This window comes from Lepus europaeus, chromosome 19 (genome assembly GCF_033115175.1).
Source record: "Lepus europaeus isolate LE1 chromosome 19, mLepTim1.pri, whole genome shotgun sequence".
Lineage (NCBI taxonomy): Eukaryota > Metazoa > Chordata > Mammalia > Lagomorpha > Leporidae > Lepus > Lepus europaeus.
The window spans coordinates 7,144,440-7,163,939 of NC_084845.1; the positions used below are offsets into that span (position 1 = coordinate 7,144,440).

Below are 19,500 nucleotides of genomic sequence, written 5' to 3' on the forward strand. Positions count from 1 at the left end.
GGCAAGCCTCACAGCCCGGCCCTGCCCGCTGCACCCAGCGGTCTGCCTCCTCCCCACGCGTCCTGCCCCGGACCCCTCTGGAGCTCTCCAGTTCAGCCTGCCCCCAGCGCAGCACAGCTCACAGAAGGAAGTCTGGCCCCGAGTCAGCCAAGTCTGACAGCAGCTCCTGACCCGTGGAGCTCCTCCCTCCACCCTCTGCCACTCCCAGGACTCGGGGTGCACCTGCACCCCATCCCTCAGCGCCCCAGCCGCCTTCCCTCCTGCACCGAAGCACTCGGTTCTGCCAAGCCCAAGAAATGAGGGGGTCTGCAGGCACGAGCGGGTAGATAATTAATAAGATTACCAACAGTGTGTTAATTACAAATGCGGACAGAGGAGCTAGAGGTGAACTTTCCAGACAGGGAACCGGGATCCGCAGCCCCAGGGCCCGGGGGTCCGGCCACCCAGGCGGGGCAGCTCCAAAATAAATAACGGAGTTGGGGGCAGGGGGTCAAGGCTGCTCCTGCTTCTTCTTGACGGATATCCGCTTCTTCCTCGCCGCCAGCATCTCGTAGAAGGGGTCCACGCTCACCGCCGCCCTGCAGAGGGGGCGGGGCCGGCCAGGATGAGCCGCGGGAGCGAGGCCGAGCTCCCCCCCCGTCCCCCCCCCCCGCCCGGGGCTCACTGGATGGACTTGATCCACTCGTCCTTCTCCTCCTGGGTGGGCGCCGAGATCCGGTACACCATGTGGTTGCCCTCCACCACGCGCCCGTCCGCCTCCGTCTTGCACGCTTTGATGAGCTGCCCCTTGTTGTTGGGGATGTAGAGCTCGAAGCAGTTCTGGGGGCGGGGCAAGCGGACCTAAGTGCCAGCCCTGGGGCCGAGGAGACCCCCCCCCCAGCAGGACGGGGGACAGAGAGGCTCTGACCGGCTTCCGGGGGTCGTCCACCTCACGGATGCTCAGGTTCTCCAGCGGGATGATTCCGCGGGGCTCCTTGTCCTGAGGGCAACGCACATCTCCACCTTGTACACCTCCGCCCTCCGCCCCAGCGCCCCTGCCCCAGCCCAGGAGGCCAGGCCCCCCCAGCACAGCCCCCTCCCCCCCAGCCCAGGAGGCCAGCCCCCCCAGCACAGCCCCCTCCCCCAGCCCAGGCGGCCAGCCCCCCCCCCCCCCCCCCCCCGCTCACCGTTGTGTACTCGAAGTAGTAGAGGCAGTTGTCTGTGAGGATGAACCAGCGCCGTTTCCACGTCTTCACCCGGCCCCCTGAAAGGGAAGGGGTGGGAGGGGGCCTGGGCTCAACGAGGGGGGGACGGGGCCTCTGGGAAGGGAGGGGAGGGAGAGGCAGAGCAGGAAGGGCAGGGCTCTCGGCCTAGGACAAAGCCAGTGTGGGAAGAGACAGACAAGCAGACACAGGTGCGCCCGGGCCCCAGGCACCGGCAGCCCCCAACACCGCTAAGCCAGTGTGTCAGCCCAGGCCGAGTCTCGGCCTGCAGGCCCTCCTCCCCAGGGGCCCGAGGCCAGGGCAGCCCCCTCCCCTGTCTAGTGCTGGGGACGGGCAGAGCTGTGTACCTACCTCCTGGGGCAGACAGCGAGAAAGCAGGCAGGGCCAGGTGCAGGAGAGGGGAAGGCAGGAGGACGGGGTGCCCCCGAGAGCCGCAGGCGACAGAATGGTGGGGGGAGGGGATGTGCAGGGCCAGGCAGAGACACAGAGACATCAGCAAGAAACACGGCAGAGAGGGAGGGAGGGGAGAGAGGAGAAAACCAGTTACATCCACATGAGGGAGGATGGCCACAGCCTCTCCCCCGGGGAGCCAAGGCCCCGAGCCCACTGTGGCAGCCACAGACCCGCCGCGGGACCCATCTCGGGCCAGAAGAGCCACAGGGGTGCCTGCGCAAGTCACCACAAGGGCAGGACAAACCCTGGCCCTGGCCGAGGGGGCGCCTGGGGCTCATCTCAGCTCCGGCACAGACTTGCTGTGTGACCTTTGGACGCGCTCGCTAGCCCTATCAGGACTCCAGCCCGGAGACCACTCGGGCCCACGCCCCTGTGGCCAGACCCCCTGTGGCCAGGCCACCCAGTCCCCTCTCCTGTAGCTGAGTGTTAGAAGACAGGGTGCCTCATTCTTGGTGACAAAGGGAACAGACACACCTGGGTCACAGGTCCGGGCCCAAGGCTGCCTGTCCCGTGCCTGGGCTGACAGCTGCAGCTGGGAGATGGGAAGAGTCCCTGCTCAGGGGGTGAGGAGCGGCTGCCCTTCCCCGCCGGGGCACCAACTGCCTCGGCTGCCCTGGCCCGTGCTTACCAGGAGGGCCTCTAGCCGCTGAGGAATGCTATGGGGTTTCAGTCCCACCTGCAGAAGGGCCTGTCCAGAGGGAGGCGGAGCCATGTCTGAGCTGGCCTCCCCTGGCCTCCCCTGCCCTGCCCCAGCCTCTGCCTCCTGGGAGCCACACCCTGCTTCTCCCTACCACAATGCCTATCCGAGGCTCCAAGCCAGAGGTCTCATCCTTGCCCGCACCACAGGTACCTGGGGAGCTTTAAAAATGGCTAACGGCCTGGACCTCAGGGCTGGGCCAGGGCCCCAGGACTGTCACGTGCAGCCAGGGTGGAGATCTCGGAACAGCGACCCCGCTCACGGGCCTACAGGAGGGCCGGCGCCCTGCCTAGCCAGGATCCGAGTCAGCCCAGCTGGTCCAGGCTGTCCCCTCCCAAGCTGGGAGCTAATCTGAGCAGGCGAGGAGTCCCCTGGGGGATTCTGGGACAGGTGTCCTCGCCTGTGCCCTTTTCTGCCTGTGGTGATGTGCTAGTGAGGGCCGATACCCATGATGGCCACCGTGACACTGGCCTTGAAACGGGGACAGAAGCAGAACCCTGCAGAGGGCGTCCCGCTGAGGGAGGCTGGCCCCAGGTCGGGGTCCCCTCGGGCCAGGCCTGCTGCCTGCGGCCCCTGTCACTGGCTGTCACTGCAGCACCCAGATTAGGGCCGGGCCCCAGCCCTCAGGCCTGACCCTGAGTGCACCCCACCTCAGGTCACACAGCAGGTGTGTGTGGAGCTGAGCTCCCCCAGGCCGGGGCCGTACCCAGCTTCAGGACCCAGGCCCCCCGAGCTCCCCCCGCACCAGGGGCCGTACCCAGCTTCAGGAGCCAGCCCTCGCGGTCCGGGTTGAAGAAGGTGTGGGTCAGGTCGTTGCCGTCGTCCTCGGGGATCTTAAAGGGCTCGTTGCGAATGCTGTCGTAGAGGCTCTGGAGGTGGAGGCCATGTCAGCCACTCGGGGCTCCCGCGCCCTCCCAGGGCTTGCCGGGGGCGGGGCCCCCCAGGGGGAAGGGGAGAGGCGGAAGCAGAGGCAGGAAGCCCGGGGAACAGGGAGACAGAAAGACAGACAGAAAGAGCGACAGAAAGAGCGACAGCAGATGGGGCCCAGGACAGGGACAGAGAGACACCGGCCAGGAGCTCAGGGCTGCTGACAGAGACGGAGACAGAGACCACAGAGAAGAAAAAAAAATTGAAAAAAAAAAAAAAAAAAAAAAAAAAAAGCAGAATTGCGCCAGGCGGCAGGATGGGGCCATGTGTGGGAGGGGGAGGGACAGTGCTCAGGCAGCCCCGGGACAGCGGCAGCTGGGAGGCGTCCGTGACAGGGACAGGGAAGAGGGGGCCTGACCCTCAGCAGCTCCTCGGGCAGGTCCCCGCCCTCGTTGATGCCGCGGTTCATGGCCACGAAGCGCTCGAGGCCCGGCTTGTCGCGGACGTTGGGGTTGTGCAGGCTGGTGTTCAGCATGATCACCGCAAAGGACAGCACGTAGCAGGTGTCTGCGGCGGGGGCCAGGGGAGGCGGTGACCCCCGGCCCCGGCCCCGGCCCCAGCCCCCGCCGCCCCAGGGGTCTGCATCCTCACCTGTGGACTGGAAGACGCCAGGATTGCACAGGCAGTAGCGCTGGGCAAAGGCCTCCATCATTCGGTCAATCTTCTGGGCCTCCCCAGGGAGGCGAAAGCTCCACAGAAACTGCCTGGGGGGAGGGGGGGCGGGTGTGGGCGCCAGGATGAGCAGGAGCCCCTCCCCCCGGAGCCCGTGGAAGGGACCGGCCTGTGTCCAGGGAGGGGCCCGGGACCCGGTCTGACCAGGAGCGCTGCCCCTGGGGGCGCTGCCTGGACACCGCATCCTGTTCTAGTCCCTGCTCCCCGGCTTCCGGTGCGGCTTCCTGCCAACGCGCACCCTGGGAGGGAGCAGGTGGTGGCTCAAGTCCTCGGACCCCCGCCACCCACATGGAGACCCACATGGCGTTCTGGGCTCCTGGCTTCAGTGTGGCCCAGCCCTGGCTGTTAGATCTAGGTCTCTCTCTGCCTTTCGAATAAAATGAAAATTAAAAATACTTCTTCTGCTGAGGTTTCTAAACAGCCCGTGGTTGCCACGGGCTTCTGGTGCCATGTAGGAAGGTCAAGCAGCTCAATGCCAGCACGATGAGCGAAGAGGGCGCCTGGATACGGCCGTGCCTGGAGGAGGCTTACTCGTGGACTTTGGCATTACAAGAAGCAATAAACTCCCCAGTTTTGTGTGGAGTGGGGCTCGCCACTCGCGACTAAGAAAAGTGACTGTGCCCCCCCACCCCCACCCCTCCCCTCACCTGAGGGCCTGCACCAGGTTGAGGTCGGTGAACTCATGCAGATCCACAAAAGCATGGAGCACGGCCAGGTTCAGCTCCTCCCTGGGAGCACAGGACAGTCACACACGCAGGAAGCGCTCTGGGGAGGGCAGACGGCACGCACAGGAGGCGCCGGGGCAGCTGGCCCTCAGACTTCCCGCCTGGCCCCGCGGCAGGGCTGCTCGAGTTTAGCTGCACCCATCACCCACGCCACCTCCTGCCCTCTCAGACGACCCCAGGCCCCTAGACGTGCACCCCAGGTGGCCATGAAGGCCTACCGATGCCCCCCGCCAGCCACATGCTCCCCAGCCACCACCCAGCTGCACACGGCCTAGATGTCCACGGGGTCTGTGCTCCCTAGGGGCCTGCCACGCGTCCCCACACTCCCGGGCTGGCCAGACAGCTCCCATGCACACCTGCAGCCCATGCCTGGTGCTCCCACTCCCATGATGCTCCTGGATGCTCTCTATAAGGGGACGCCCGTCTTGGGCACTGGCAGGCCGCCCACACCCACAGACACACACACTCCGCAGCAGTCCGGTCCGAGGGCCAGCGTGCGGGGCCCTGCCCAGGGAGCGAGGCCGGCAGGCGTGAAGGGGCTCTCACCTCTCCCCCAGGTAGTCCCCGATGGCTGTCTTGTTCAGCCCCTCACCCTTGTACAGGAAGCGGGCGATCTCCTCGGGGGTGTTCTGCAGAAGTTCATTCTCCACCAAGAACTGGATCCCCTGGCGGGTGAGAGCGGGCTCTCAGTGCCCAGGGCCAGAGCCACGCCTCTCAGCAGAGGGGGGCCAGGCCGTCACAGGTGCCTGCTGCCTCAGAGCCTCCCTGTCCCTGCCTGGCTACGTCCACACCACCAGGGCCCCATCGCTGAACACCTGCTTGTTGAGTGACAGTGTCAGTGGGCAAAGGTGCTCTACCAAGGGCTGTGGACACCAAACCCCAGGCGGCCTGGAGGCTCCTCAGCGCCCTCTTGGCCGTGCGGCCCCTACGCTGCAGCTACAGCTCGATCTGGGCGGTGGGGTCTGTGTCCAGGGCCTCTCCTCCCTGGGTCCCCAGCAGCACCTGGCACAGGGTCGGGCCCTTGGGAGGCACTGGAAAATGGGTGTTAAATGAACGACTGGGTGAGCAATGCTGGGCCAGCGTTCGCGTCCCGGCTGCTCCACTTCCAAGCCACCCACCTGCTAACGTGCCTGGGAAGGCAGCAGATGATGGCCCAAGTCCTTGGGCCCCTGCACCTGTGCGTGAGACCCGGAAGAAGCTCCTGGCTTTGACCTGGCCCAGCCCTGGCTGTTGGGACCTCTCTCCCTCTCTCTTTCTCTCTCCTTTTTAAATAAATGCCTTAAAAAAAAAAAAAAAGTCTTTCCTCCAACTGGTGAACGCCTCACCATCCTCCAAACCTAACCTGGTCTCCTCCTCGGGGCAGCCCCCCAGGCTCCCTGCTTGGCTGTCCACAGCCCCAGTGTCTGGCGCCTCCCCAGAGGTTGGACCGCTCGGGGCTCACAGAGCAAGCGGACAGCCAGTAGCTGAGTCCAGGGACTGGGGACAAATCTGCTACAACCCTCCCGCTGTGGACCCTGGAGGGGCCACAACCCCCCCCCACCTTGGCCCCCGGTACCTTCTTGGGGTCCATGTTGAACTTCTTCCTGCCCATCGCCATCTTCCGGTTCCGCTGCAAGGTCTTACTGCAGGGGACACGAAGCAGGGTGGGGGGCGGCGGCCCAGGGTCAGGCCTGGCGTCCTGGGCCGGCCTGGCTCGGGACCCCCGCCCCGGGCCCGGCCCTCACCTGCCCTCGTTGGCCTCCAGCCCCTCCACCTCGCTCATGGCCTCGCTGAGCTCCTCCCGCAGGCGCTGGATCTCCACCAGCAGCTCCTGCTTCCGCCGTCGGATGTTCTCCAGCTCCATCCGCTCCTCCGGCGTCAGGTCTGGGGGTTCTGCGGGGTCGGGGTGCCGAGGGTCAGACCTGGGGCCCGGGAGCCTGCATGCTTGCAACGTGGGGCGAGACGGGGCCGGGGCAGGACGCAGGTGAGGGGCCTGCATCGGATGAAGGGGGCACTAGCGGCCTGGACCGCTCAGGCCAGGGCTGAGGCCGGGAGTCCCGGGGGGGGGGGGGTGTCTTAGGGCCCGGCCCCCAGAGTCTGCAGGGGGACACGAGTGGGAGCCTCGGCCTCTGGGCCCATTACTTGGAAAGCGGCCGTGGTGTTCTGATTCCATTACTGGCGCGGCGGCCGGGGGGGCCCGGGAAAGGTGGGCCTGGGTTTTCGGAACCCCTGGGTCCAAGGCAAGTGCCCGCGGCAGGAGAAGCCGACGGCAGCTCGCGGAGTTGGGACGGCGTGGCCGGGCCTCGGCGGCCCCCGGCGGCCCCCACGGCCTCGCCCCCCCGCCCGCCGCGGCCGCTGGGCTCGCCCGGCCCCTCCGGCGGGAATGGTTCCGCCCCGGCCGCGCCTCCGCCGCTCCATCCCGCCCCCTCCCGCCGACACCGGAAACAGGCTCGGCCCAAACAATGGCCCGGAACGCCCCGCGCGCGCGGACCCCGCCGGAAGCCCGCCCGGCGCCCCGGCCAGCGCGGCGGCCACGGCGGCGCCGAGGGCCCCGGGCGGCGAGCGCCGGGCGGGACGGGGAGCGCTCCGTCCGCGGCCACGGCCCCGCCCCTCCGGCCTACCGTAGACGCCGTCCTCCATGGCGGCGAGGAAGGCCCGCGGGGAGTCCGGGGCGGTCCCGCCAGTCGGGCCTGGATCCGCGCTGGCCCGCGGGCTCGGGTGAGCCCGCTCAAACGCCCCGGGAGCCACCGCCGCCTCCTCAGCGCCAGTCCTCAGCGCTGAAAAGACTCGCCCTTCGTCGCCCAACCGCCCGGCCGGTAGGGACCGCCCCTCGTCTTGACACCGCCCAATCCGCGGCGACCCCTCCGGGCTGCACCGCCCCCCGACGCCAAAGGACGGTCCTCCCAGGCCAATAGGCACACAAGAAACAGGTGTTAGGCATGTCCGGCCGGAGGTAGACAGCCAGGGGGCCCAATCGGGGTGCGGGCAGGGCGCCAGGCCCCGCCCCTGAAACAAAAGAATGCCCTTGGCAAGCCTGCCCACCAATGAGAAGCTTCGCAAAGGCACTGTGAGGAGGTGGGGCTGTGCGCGAGCAGAGAACACTGAGCCTGCGCAAAGACTCTGGGCGCGCGGAGTCTGGGTCAGTCGAGCCCCGCCTCTCAGCACGTTGCCAGGGGGCGTTACTTTGTTAGTCCTGTTGCTAGGGGGCGGGGCCTAGGCCGTGAGCCACACCTCCCGGCCGGCCACGCTGGCTTTGGACCGCCGCGGTTGCCGCGCAACCACGAGCGGCTTCCGCCGGCCTTTTGCCTCGCGTCTCCCTTGCTACGTTGCAGACCCTCCCCTTAACGGCCCCCGTGACCACTCCAGCCCCTTCAGGGTCAGGACGTAGTAAAATGGAGTTATGTCAAATGCTACGCTCCCGGGTACCGGTCACGCAGAATGGGACAGGCTCCGCCCTCTCTTCCCTAAGCCCCTCCCCTTAGCGTGACATCCTCCCCCTGGGTCTCTACCTCTTTCTCTTTTCTCTGCCGCCTCTCTGCTTTCTCTCCCCCGACTCCGGCTCTGCTCTCTTCAGGCCTCCCCCACCCTGACCCTCTCAGAATCCCCCCGCACCCAGGCCCTCCCCTTCCACAGCCCCGGCCGGGGGTAGCAGGTGCACAGGTCCCGCCTGGACAGAAACCGGAGAGCCCCTGCGAGTGGTCAGAGCACGGGGACTGAAGTGTCTGGGCCTCGTCCTCATTTGCCGTCCCTGGGCTGGGCGGGCGGGGACGGATTCGGGGCCAGGACCTGGTTAAGCCGTTGGATTAGACATGGAGCCTTTTAATCCCCTCACTGACCTTTTTGAGCGGCCCGGGTCCTGTCCTGCCCGGCCAGAGAACGGCGTGTGTCGGCTTTGCCCCCATTCTGTCCTTCCAAACCGAACCCCTCCTCGTCACTGCACCCCAACTTAACATCCTCCCCCACCCCTTGAGACTCCATTGTCCCCTGCCCCTTCCCCAGACACCGCGAGCTGTGAGAGCGGCCAGTAATTAATCCCATCCGGTCATTACACGGGGATTCTGAAGGATAACAGGGGTCGGGGAAGCCCGAAGGGGACAGCCGGCTGATGCAGAACTTGCGCAGTGACAGGGCCTGGCCTCCGCCTGCAGCACGGGAGTGGGGACGCCTCCTCCCTGCCCTGGCACTGGCTCCCTCTGCGGCTGGCTCCCAGCCTGCCGGATAATGAGCCACATGGCAGCATGGGGGCGGGCCTGAAGACCTCCCCAGAAACACTTGTAGACACCCGCCCACCAGCGTGCCCAGTTCCTTAGTCTGGGGGACAATCTCCCAGCACAATACCCACTTCCCGGTGTTCAGAGCTACTTCCTCCCTGCCCAGATTCCAGAGCTAGGCCAGGGACGAGCTGGCTTTGGCCACTAGCCATGGTTCCACCGCCCCTTGCTGGCCCTGTAATGTCCTTTTTACTTATGTATTTGAAAGGCAGGGTGACAGTGAGAGACAGAGCTATCTTCCACTTGCTGGTTCACTCCCCAGATGGCTGCAACAGCCCAGGAGCCAAGAACTCCACCCTGGTCTCCCACACAGGTAGCAGGGGCCCGAGCACTTGGGCCATCTTCTGCTGCTTTCCCTGGTGCATTAGCAGGGAGCTGGATTGAAAGCAGAGGGACCGGGACTCGAACTGGCACTCCATTGCCATTGTCACAAGTGGCAGCTCCACACACCGTACCACAACGTTGGCCCTTGGCCCAGTGATGTAGGTGCCCGAGTTCAGAGACAGCTTCCAAGAGCACCTCCCATCCCAGCCACCCCTGGAAGGCCAGGTGCTCCAGTACCGGGATCCACACCCCCACCCCGCCCTCAGTGAGGTGAGGAATCGTTAAGTTCCAACGCCGCATTTAACAGATGGTGGAGCCGAGGGAGGGAGTGAGAGTCGTGTGCCCCGCGCCACACAGTAAGATGGCGCAGGGCTGAGCTTTAGCGGGAAACTTCTTGGACTGCGTTCAGTTGGCTCCAGCCTGATTTCTAACCCCACTGTAGGAACCAGGGAGAAAATAGATATCTGTATTTATATTATGTATATAATATACATATGTATACCATCTTTGAGAAATAGACACGCATCACTAGGTGTAGGATTCCAGAGCATTCTAGACTCACCAGTCTCAGCCCTTCCCCCTCCCTTGCCCACTAAGGAGCCCTGTGACCGACAGGGTCTCACCTGAGCCCTCACCTGCTAGGTCCGCTCAGAAGCCGTGCTCAGCAAGCCCGAGTCCCCCTCCCGGAGCGGCCGAGCAGCCCACGTGGAGGCGGGGAGCGCGTCCAGGCCTCGGGGGTGGCCATCCCTGGATCTCTGGAGCCTCATTCCTTTTGGCATGACAGAACCACAGGAAGTCACCTAGAACCCTCGAGAGTCGCAGTTCCACTGGGAAGCCGGTGACCGGCAAGTCACGGAAACCGGGAACTGTCCCCCCACCCCCCCGCCGTGATCAGTCCAGAGCTGCAGAATCCAAGTTCCTTTGGACGTTCTAGAATGGCACTTTAAAAAATAAAAACCACCCTGCGGGTTCCCTGGAAGCATCGCTCGTCCCCTGGGCGTCGGTCACTTCGTCCCTCTAGACCCACAGACTCGTCCTTGTGCTGTGCATCCTAGAAAGCTAAGTGTCTGGAGTTCGGTCCTCTAGGCCAAGCCAGTGCCTGCCTTGGTAGCCAACCTAGACTCAAGGAATCAACTCTTGGGCGCTCTGAAACCACAGTTTGGTTTTTCCTTCCTTTCTTGGCTCCGTCGCCACTCTTGGTTCTGCGTCCGTCTCAGCCGTGCAGCATTCCACAACCTTCTCCCCTTCGGAGGTCTAGAACAAGTGATCCGCTGCTCAGTTGGCTGAGTCGGAAGCCAACAGCCCCTTGCAGCTCAGGTCAAAGCCACACCTAGCAACCCGTGACCCGCTGCTGCTCGGAACTGCCAACTTCCTTCTCCACACGCAGCCTGCCCTACACCACCGACCCCTAGCTCTGCTCAACAGCCCAGACCCAGCCAGGCAGATCCATCTAGAACCACCATCTCCTTGGCTCTTGGGCGCTCCAGAACTCTGGAGCCGCAGCTCTGGTGAGACTCAGGAATCGGGCTCTTAAGGGGGTTCAGGGAGGAGCGCAGAAGCAGAGGAGCTAAGGTCCAGACAGTGTGTGGTGGGTCCGGTCCACCGGCCATGGCAGACGCTCACAAGCTAACGGTTTACCCAGCAGGCCTGTGGGCCTCGGGAAACGGCTGCCCCACCCCCGATGCAGGCTGAGCTCTCCATCTTGCTCCCCCACGGAAAGGGGGCACCAGTGGAAAGGGGATGTTGGCTTGCGTCACGGGGGCAGGGTCAGCGCCAGGGTCGGAGTGAGAACCCGGGGGCTGGCAGCCCCTTCTTCTTGCTCTGCCTCACTCCCTTCCTTGGGCTCCTCTTCCTCCTCTTCTTCCTGGCAGCAGCTCAGAGCAAGTTCATTCTCGTAACAGAACGCAGCCAGGGAGCCGGGGAAGCTGGACTTGGGGCTGTGGGAAGCCTGCTCCGCCCGCTCGTCCAGCTCCTTGGCGCTGCACACAGGCGTCCCCGGGACCTCGTAGGTGCGGTGGAAGTGGCGATAGTCGACTTCGTACTGGGAGCCACGCTGGAAGAGGACCGGCTCAAAACGGTGGCCCCAGAGCAGCTCGCCAGGGAGGTACGACGAGCGACACTGCGTGGTCATGGCCGTGGCCTCCACCATGCCCTCGAGGATGACCACGAGCTCAAAGTCGGCCCGGGCCAGCTCGGCGCGTCCCAGCTCGTACAGCGGGCTGGCGGAGTCGATCTCGTGCACGATGGTGATGGGAGACACCAGGAAGATGCGGTCGGTGCCTCCGTCAAAGCCCACGTCCACGTCCTGGTGGTCGAGCGGGATGTACTCCCCCTCCGGGGTCACGCGGGGCTGCAGGGGAAAGAGGGGGAGCCGAAGGCAGCAGGAAGCAGAGAGACGTACAGGGATACAGGGAAGAGCAAAGATCACAAGCGGGGATGGGTAGGGTGACAACACGGTCCCAGAGGGAGGGGACAGGGACATCGGACAGAGGGGGATGGAGACCCAGGGAGGGGAGGGGGGAGGTCAAGACACAGAGGTGAAGAGAGGGAGAGACAGGGATAGAGATGGAGGAAGACAGAGACAGAATGAAATTGACACAGACCACAAAGAGGACACAGAGACAATACAAAGATGACATTCAGCCAGGACACAGAGAAGAGAGATAGAAAAATGGTTTTCAATGCGTGGCCAAAGACACACCATGATGATACAAAGATGGAGGCCTGACACCCAGGACTCCGGCACTGCCCTGGCTCTGCCCTGGCTGTCCCCAGGCCAACCCACCCTCCAGCCCCTCAAGTCCAGCACATGGTCTAGCTCCACTCGTCTGCCCCACCCCCCAACCTCCCGTGCCATGCCACTGCCCCACAGCCTTCTGGAAGATTCCGAGGTGGGGGGGCACCTCTGCTCTTGCACCCTCCCCTCACCACGTGCAGCCCACAGTGCCCAGGGTCTTCACTGGGCCCGGGGAAGCTGCTCCCCTAGGGGCATTGGAGCCATTTGACCACAATGCCAGGAACACGAAGGGCCCTTCTTCTGGGTTGCCCACGGGTCCGGGAAGCGACAGAAGCCACAGTTCTCCCAGGAGGCTGCTGGGGCCACCGAGGTGGGGGAGGAAGCCTCCCACAAGTGGCGTTGCTCAGCTCCGCAGGGTCGGGCTGCACCCCACCTTTCCCACGGAGCCGTAAGGGCTCAGCCTCAAGTAGGATGAGAATTGTAAACCTGAGCCGTGCAAGGGTCCTCGAACCCCACCACCCACAGAACACGGTCTCCTCAGACCACCTCAGGCGGGCTCTTTCCCTGTGACGCCCCAGAGGCTTCTGGGAATGGCAGACCAGAGACCTTCCCAGCCAGGAGTGGACCGCCTAGGCCTGGATTTCCCACAATCCCATGGCCAGGCCATGCTCAGGCCACAAGCAGTTCTTCAGGGATCCAGCCCAGGCCTCCATAAAGAGCGGCCGGCCGCAGACCCTTCTCCCGGTTCCCGTCTCCTACGACCCCGAGAGGCTGCTGGGAACTGTAGTCCACGCACCCTCCAGGCCCACCCGCTGTCGCCCTTGCGCCTACATCTCCCACAATGCCCCGGGGCGCGCCTTCCGACCCCGCGAAGCGCCGCACCTGCAGCAGCTGGGCCCGCACGTGGGCCTCGACCAGGTGGCTGCGGCGCAGGTTGCCGACGCGCCACATGAGGCAGAGGCGGCGGTCGCGCAGCGCCACGACGGCGTTCTCGCTGAAGACGAGCGTCTCGTTGCGCTTCTTGGGCTTGGCCATCTTGGCCATGACGGCGCCCACGACGAAGGCGTCGAGCACGCAGCCGGCGATGCACTGCAGCACCACGGCGGCCACGGCGGCCGGGCACTCCTCGGTGACGCTGCGCACGCCGTAGCCGATGGACGTCTGAGTCTCCAGCGCGAAGAGGAAGGCGGCCAGGAAGCTGGCCACCTGCGAGAAGCAGGGCGCGGGCGGCGGCGGCGCGGCCAGGTCGCCGTGCAGCGAGGCGATGAGCCAGAAGGCCAGGCCGAAGAGCAGCCAGGAGGCGAGGAAGGAGCAGGAGAAGAGCAGGCACATCCAGCGCCAGCGCACGTCCACGCACGTGGTGAACAGGTCGCTCAGGTAGCGCGCGCCCTGGCCGCCCAGGTTCACGAAGCGCACGTTGCAGTGCCCGTCTTTCTTGACGAAGCGCCCGCGCCGCCGGCCCACCGGCGACTGCGCCGGCGCCCAGCCGTTGCGGCACAGCCCCGGCCCGGCCTCCTCCTCATCGCCCGCCCGGCTGTCCCCCGACTCCAGGGCGCCGCTCAGGCGGCGCAGGGCCCTGGCCAGGCCCATTGGGCGCGGGGGCCCCCTCCACTTGGCCTAGTGGGGGGCGGGCGCCCCGAACCTGCGGGGACAAGGGATAGGACAGAATATCAGGGGTGCCCGGAGCCCATAAGGTCGTAGGCCAGGGTGCTCCCTTGGGGGGGCCTCGGTGGCCACCGCCGGCAGGCTCTGGGTGGGACAGAACTCACCTTCCAAGCTCAGCCCCGGTGGCCGCGCTGTCAGGGACACCTGGGCAGCTGTAGCCCTGACAGCAGCCTTGGACATGTGGCACGGTTGCAGCAGACCTTCCACAGTGCCAACTTTCTGCCTTAAATCTGTGGTTTCCGTGATATGAAGGATGACTAAGTAGACCGTTGGTCCACTGCTGTGGTCTCGGGTAGCGTATTCAGCTGTGCCTCACGGGGCTGATACTGTTACCCAGATGCCGAGCTGGGGCGTGGAACAACTCGCCCGAGGCCACAGCTGAATGCGCTGGACTCAGTGCCAGCCACAGGCCAGGTTGTAGCTGCCGCTCAGCACGGGGTCAGCGCGGAGACCCCAGCAGGCTGAGGTTGGGTGTGGCGCAAAGACACGCTCCAAAAGCACAAGCAACATAAGAGACAATTTCCTTGAAGACGTTGAATTTCGTCAACTTTTTTTTTTTTTTTTTTTGACAGGCAGAGTGGACAGTGAGAGAGAGAGAGACAGAGAGAAAGGTCTTTCTTTTGCCGTTGGGTCACCCTCCAATGGCCACCGTGCTGCAGCCAGCGCACTGCGCTGATCCGAAGGCAGGAGCCAGGTGCTTCTCCTGGTCTCCCATGGGGTGCAGGGCCCAAGCACTTGGGCCATCCTCCACTGCCTTCCCGGGCCACAGCAGAGAGCTGGCCTGGAAGAGGGGCAACCAGGACAGAAATCCAGCGCCCCAACCGGGACTAGAACCCGGTGTGCCGGCGCCGCAAGGCGGAGGATTAGCCTAGTGAGCTGCGGTGCTGGCCAAATTTCAACATTTTAAAAGAGTTTATATCTATCTGCGAGAGGGTGTTTTGTGCCAGCAGTTAAGGCACCACGTGGGGCGCCCCATCCCACACCAGAGCGCCAGGCTTCCTGCTAACCTGTGCCCTGGGAGGCGCCAGGTGGTGGCTCGAGCCCTTGGGTCCCTGCACCCACACGGGACACCCGAGTTTCTGGCTCCTGGCTCTGGCCACTGTGGACATTTAGGGTGTGGGTGGGAAGTCCCTCTTTGTCGTTCTCTCTCTGCCTTTCAAATACATGACATCATTTTTTTTTTTTTTTTTTCATTTGAGAGAGACAGAGGTCCCACTCATTCTGCTTCATTGCCCCAAGCCCATCAATGGCCAGGGCCAGGCTGGGGTGAAAACCAGGAGCCAGGAACTCAATCCTGGGTCTCCTAGGTGGGTAGTGGGAACTCAAGTATTTTTTTTTTTAAGATTTATTTTATTTACTTGAAAGACAGAGTTACAGAGAGAGGAGAGAGAGAGAGAGAGGTCTTCCATCTGCTTGTTCACTCTGCAATGGCCAGAGCTGTGCTGATCTGAAGCCAGGAGCCAGGGGCTTCTTCCAGGTCTCTCAGCAGGTGCAGGGGCCCAAGGACCTGGGCCATCTTCTGCTGCTATCCCAGGCTATAGCAGAGAGCTGGATCAGAAGAGGAGCATCTGGGACTAGAACCGGTGCCCACATGGGATGCCGGCACTGCAGGCCAGGGCTTTGACCCGCTGCGCCACAGCGCCAGCCCCGGGAACTCAATTCTTGAGCCATCCCTGCTGCAAACTGCACTGGCAGGAAGCTGAGTGGAGCTGGAGTCAGCACCGGAACCCAGGCACTCTGCTGTGGGCCTGCGTGGGAGTCCTAGCTGGCATCCCAGCTGCTGAGCTAAATGCCTGCGCCCACATAAAAAACTTATGTGCACCGAAAGACACTCAGAGAGGTGAGGACAACCTCGCGGCTGGAGAGAACAGCTACAAGTCAAATGTGGGATGCAGAACTTGTGTCTAAAATACACGGAGAGCCCTTGCCACCCCACTTACAGGTGGGCAAAGGTCTGTGCAGACATTTTCCCAAAGATATGTGTCCAAGCAGGGCGCAAAAAGATGCTTGGGGGGCTGGTGCTGTGGCATAGTGGGTAAAGCTGCTGCCTGCAGTGCTGGCATCCCATATGGGCCGGTTCGAGTCCCAGCTGCTCTACTTCTGATCCAGCTCTTTGCTATGGCCCGGGAAAGCAGCAGAAGATGGTCCAAGTGCTTGGGAGCCTGTAACCACATGGGAGACCTGGAAGGAGCTCCTGGCTCAGATTGGTCCAGTTCTGGCCGTTGTGGTCATTTGGGGAGTGAACCAGCAGATGGAAGACCTCTCTCTCTCTGCTTCTGTGCAACTCTGCCTTTCAAATAAATAAAGATGCTGATTGCTACTGGCCATGAGAGAACTGTGCACCAGCCACAGCAGCCCCACTGAGCAGCCACGTAGGCACTGAACCGAGGACAGCAAGACCTTGCAGAACCGGCGTCCCTCTGCGCTGCTATTGGCAGTGGAGTCACGCAGCTGCTGTGGAAACCAGGCTGGGAGTTCCGTAGGTGGCTTGGCGGAGTCACCGTGTCAGTCCGCCATTCCACCCCACAGTGCCCACCCGAGACAGACGGGCGGCCACACAAAGCCTCGCACACGGCCGCTCCTAAGAGCCGAAAGGTGAAGACAACCCAAGTGTCTACCAGCGCCGAGTTGGTGCAATGGGGCTTCTCCCACAGTACAAAGCAGGCAAGCGCGGAGAGGACCGAGCCCAGTAAGTCAGCCAATCCCCAGCCCACGTGCTGAACGGGCACCCCCCTCCCCCTCGGTGAGGTGCGAGGACCGGCCAGTCTGAATTGTGGTGGCCCAGGACCGAGGCTTCTCTGTGGGTGATGAGGTCAGCTGTACAACCATGAGTGTGCTAGCCGCATCTAACAGGTGAACAGTACAGCATGTGGTGATGTCCCCACGAAGCTGCCAGAATAAGTCAGGCTCCCAGGGGCTGGGCCATGGCGCAGCAGGTTAGACCAGTACTGCGACACCGGCATCCCATGTCAGTGGCAGTTCCAGCTGCTCTGCTTCCGACCCAGCTCCCTGGGAATGGGTTTGGGAAGGTAGCTGACGATGGACCGAGTAGTTGGGCCCCTGCACCCACGTGGGAGACCCGGGTGGAGTTCCAGGCTCTTGGCTTCCATCTGGCCCAGCCCCAGCCAGTGTGGCCATTTCGGGAGTGACCCAAGCGATGGAAGGTCTGCTCTGAAACAAACAAATGTTGCCAGCACCGAGGCTGAGTGGTTAAGCCACCGCCTGCAGCACCAGCATCCCTTATGGCACCGGTCTGAGTCCCGGCTGCTCCACTTCCCATCCAGCTCTCTGCTGTGGCCTGGGAAAACAGTGGAAGACGGGCCCAGTGCTTGGGCCCCTCACCCAGTGGGAGACCTGGATGAAGCTCCTGGCTTCAGTCTGGCCCAGCCCTGGCCGTCGCGGTCATTTGGGGCGTGAACCAGCGGATGGGAGACCTCTCTGTCTGCCTCTGCCTCTTCTCTCACTCTTAACAAGGTTCAGCCCTGACCCTCTACCTCAGACAGCTCCTGAGCCTGTTTCACGGAACCTAGCTCAGTTGCTGACACCACGTGCCCTGGGATCCCCAGCATCCTCGTCCAGAGCCTTGGTTTACTGATCTGTGGAATGGGGATATAACTTTCCAATCGAAAAGAGAGATCTGGAAGGAAGGGAATGGGCTGCAGGCGATTCCAGGGCGGCCTCCTCCGAGCAGCTCACAGCCCTCTCCGAGCCTCAGTTCTCTCATCTGGGAAGCGGAACCAACCCCAGCAGCCCGACGGGCGTGGACCCGCAGGCCTCGCCACCCCTCAGCTGCTGCAGGGGTGACACCCGGCGCCATGGTGGGAGGCACCTTTCAGGGCTGGCTGGGCTAAGGCCAGAGGAATCTGGTGAACTGCCGACTCCATCGGCGTTGGCCCAGCCCCTGTGTGCTTGGACTGTGCCTGCTGTACCAGGGTCGGGGATCCGCCTGGGCCCTCCACCTGAGGACCGCTGACCGACATTGAGGTCAGCACCCACGGGGTGCCCGGAAGGAGCTGTGCACCTCTGGGTCTGGTCTCCACAGCCACCGAGTGGGGGCTTAGGCCCACCTGATGGGGGTGAAATGGAGGCTCAGGTCAGAGCGCCCCGGGCTGGGCTGTGCCAGCGCCTACCTTATACCCAGCTGCGACCTCTCCACCTCCCACAGCTCGGGATGCCAGAGCGTGTTCTTAGGGAGGGGCAACGGTGGGGTCAGCATGCAACCCCTTGCCTCCTGGGAAGTGCCCCCCTCATGAGCCAACACGCTAGGGCGCTGACAGGCCCCACCCTGCCCCAGGCCAGCCTCCCACCCACTCCCCACTGCTAACAGCTAGCTGCAACCCTTGCTGTGCACAGAAAAGCAAATGGAGGTTCTGAGGTGAGGCTGCCTCAGGGCCCGGGTGCCGAGTACCTACTACACACAGGCCCCCCAAAGGGCTCAGGGAGTGTTCGCAGCCCCCCACTGGGTCCACCAGACCCCTAGGCTCACCTCGACTGCTCAGGAGGTCAAGGTCCTCACCCCATCTCACAGGCCAGGCGCAGGCTTGGAGGGGTCTGTGGCCAGGCCTGGCCCTCCTCAGCCCGTGAGGCCGACCTGTGTTCACCTCACAAAGCCACCGGACGCTGCACCTGCGGGGGCCTCTGGGTGCCCAACGCGGCCCGGCTCCCAGATTCGGAACAAGGTAGGACGGGAGCCAGCGGGATCCCAAGCTCGAGGGCCCCACCCCCTGCAGCTGACCTGCGAGAGCAGCTTAAGGTTTCCATATAAAGGAGACACAGGGCTTAAGGTGCTTCAACTCCGTGTCAAAGTCACTGTCTAATCTGCAGCCAAGAGGCCCCGCCCCTCCCCCCGCAGAGGCTCCATGCTCTTCTCTGAGGCGGGGGCATCCCCCACTCCCCTCCCCCACAACTGGGGTCCCCACAGCGAGTGGGAGCAGAGTGGGGAGGAGGGGTGGGGCAGAGGCTGCAGACAGAGCAGGCCCAGAGTCGGGCAGGGAGAGGCGGGCGTTGGGAGGGAGCCTGAGGAAGAGAAACTGGCAGGAAGAGCAGGGCAGGGGCGGGGGGAGGGGGAGGACCTGAATTGGGGAGCAGAGACCAAAGGGGGCCGAGGGCGGGAAGTGGAGACCTCGCCTCAGGAGGTGGAAGCCATGGGGCGAGGAGCAGAAGCCAGAGGGGTCGGGTGCAGTGAGCACAGGCAGGGTCCCCAGCATGGGTGGGCAGAGCTACAGGGAGCAAACCTGGGGCTCAGCGGCTCCCCGAGGGGGCCACAGTGAGGACAGCGTTGGGGAGACAGGTGCTGGGCCGAGGGGGGAGGGTGGGGGCGGCAGCAGGAGGGAGTGGGCACGTACCTGGGGGGGCTGCCCACCCCCATGCCCTGGGGGGGCTCCGCTGCTCAGGCTGGGGGAGGCCTCTGGGGCCCGGGGGCTGCGGTCCGTCCTCAGCCCAGGGGCCTGTGCCGGGCACCCGCGACCTCTGAGTCCACAGGCGGATCAGAGGCCTGGATGGAGGGGGCAGGGGGTGTGGCCAGCAGCGCCGCAGAGGGGGAGCCAGGGAGGACGGCCAGGCAGGCAGCTGGGCGGCAGCCCAGGCAGGCTGGAGAGGCACAGGTGGGGGGCAGGGAGGCATGGAAGGCCAAGGACGCTGATCAGGAAGAGATGATCTGGGGAGATCGCTGAGGGGGTCCCCTGGAATGAAGCCTTAGTAAGTGGGGGCACGGGACGCGGCCCTCTCACTGCTGAGTCCCAGATGGAACACGACAGAACGTGGCCCCTGACGGGTGGGGGCTGGAGCACACACAACGGGGACCCCCTGGGGACAGCTGGGGACCGACTTCCTGCCTCGCCCTCCAGAG

The 19,500-nt window shown here is 64.2% G+C and overlaps 2 protein-coding genes across 4 annotated transcripts; both read right to left on the reverse strand.

The window, feature by feature from the left end:
- Positions 1-292: 292 nt before the first annotated feature.
- On the reverse strand, positions 293-7,471 carry CYTH2 (cytohesin 2). Of its 2 annotated transcripts, none has more exons than XM_062176653.1 (12): positions 7,277-7,471; positions 6,401-6,548; positions 6,232-6,298; positions 5,223-5,341; positions 4,599-4,679; positions 3,871-3,983; positions 3,638-3,786; positions 3,110-3,221; positions 1,167-1,243; positions 908-979; positions 665-819; positions 293-578 (listed from the first exon to the last, which is right to left on the reverse strand). In XM_062176653.1, exons 1-12 carry the CDS (start codon positions 7,293-7,295, stop codon positions 491-493), a joined length of 1,200 nt encoding a protein of 399 aa, XP_062032637.1. In that variant the 5' UTR covers positions 7,296-7,471; the 3' UTR covers positions 293-490. The 2 variants fall into 2 exon arrangements, with proteins under 2 accessions (XP_062032637.1, XP_062032636.1); XM_062176652.1 differs by lacking the exon at positions 7,277-7,471 and adding an exon at positions 6,798-6,901.
- A 2,288-nt stretch (positions 7,472-9,759) lies between these two features.
- Positions 9,760-19,455, reverse strand: KCNJ14 (potassium inwardly rectifying channel subfamily J member 14). Of its 2 annotated transcripts, XM_062176752.1 has the most exons (4): positions 17,033-19,455; positions 13,640-13,658; positions 12,870-13,505; positions 9,760-11,600 (listed from the first exon to the last, which is right to left on the reverse strand). In XM_062176752.1, exons 1-4 carry the CDS (start codon positions 17,056-17,058, stop codon positions 11,004-11,006), a joined length of 1,278 nt encoding a protein of 425 aa, XP_062032736.1. In that variant the 5' UTR covers positions 17,059-19,455; the 3' UTR covers positions 9,760-11,003. The 2 variants fall into 2 exon arrangements, with proteins under 2 accessions (XP_062032736.1, XP_062032735.1); XM_062176751.1 differs by lacking the exons at positions 13,640-13,658; positions 17,033-19,455 and having other exon boundaries at positions 12,870-13,577.
- Positions 19,456-19,500: the final 45 nt, after the last annotated feature.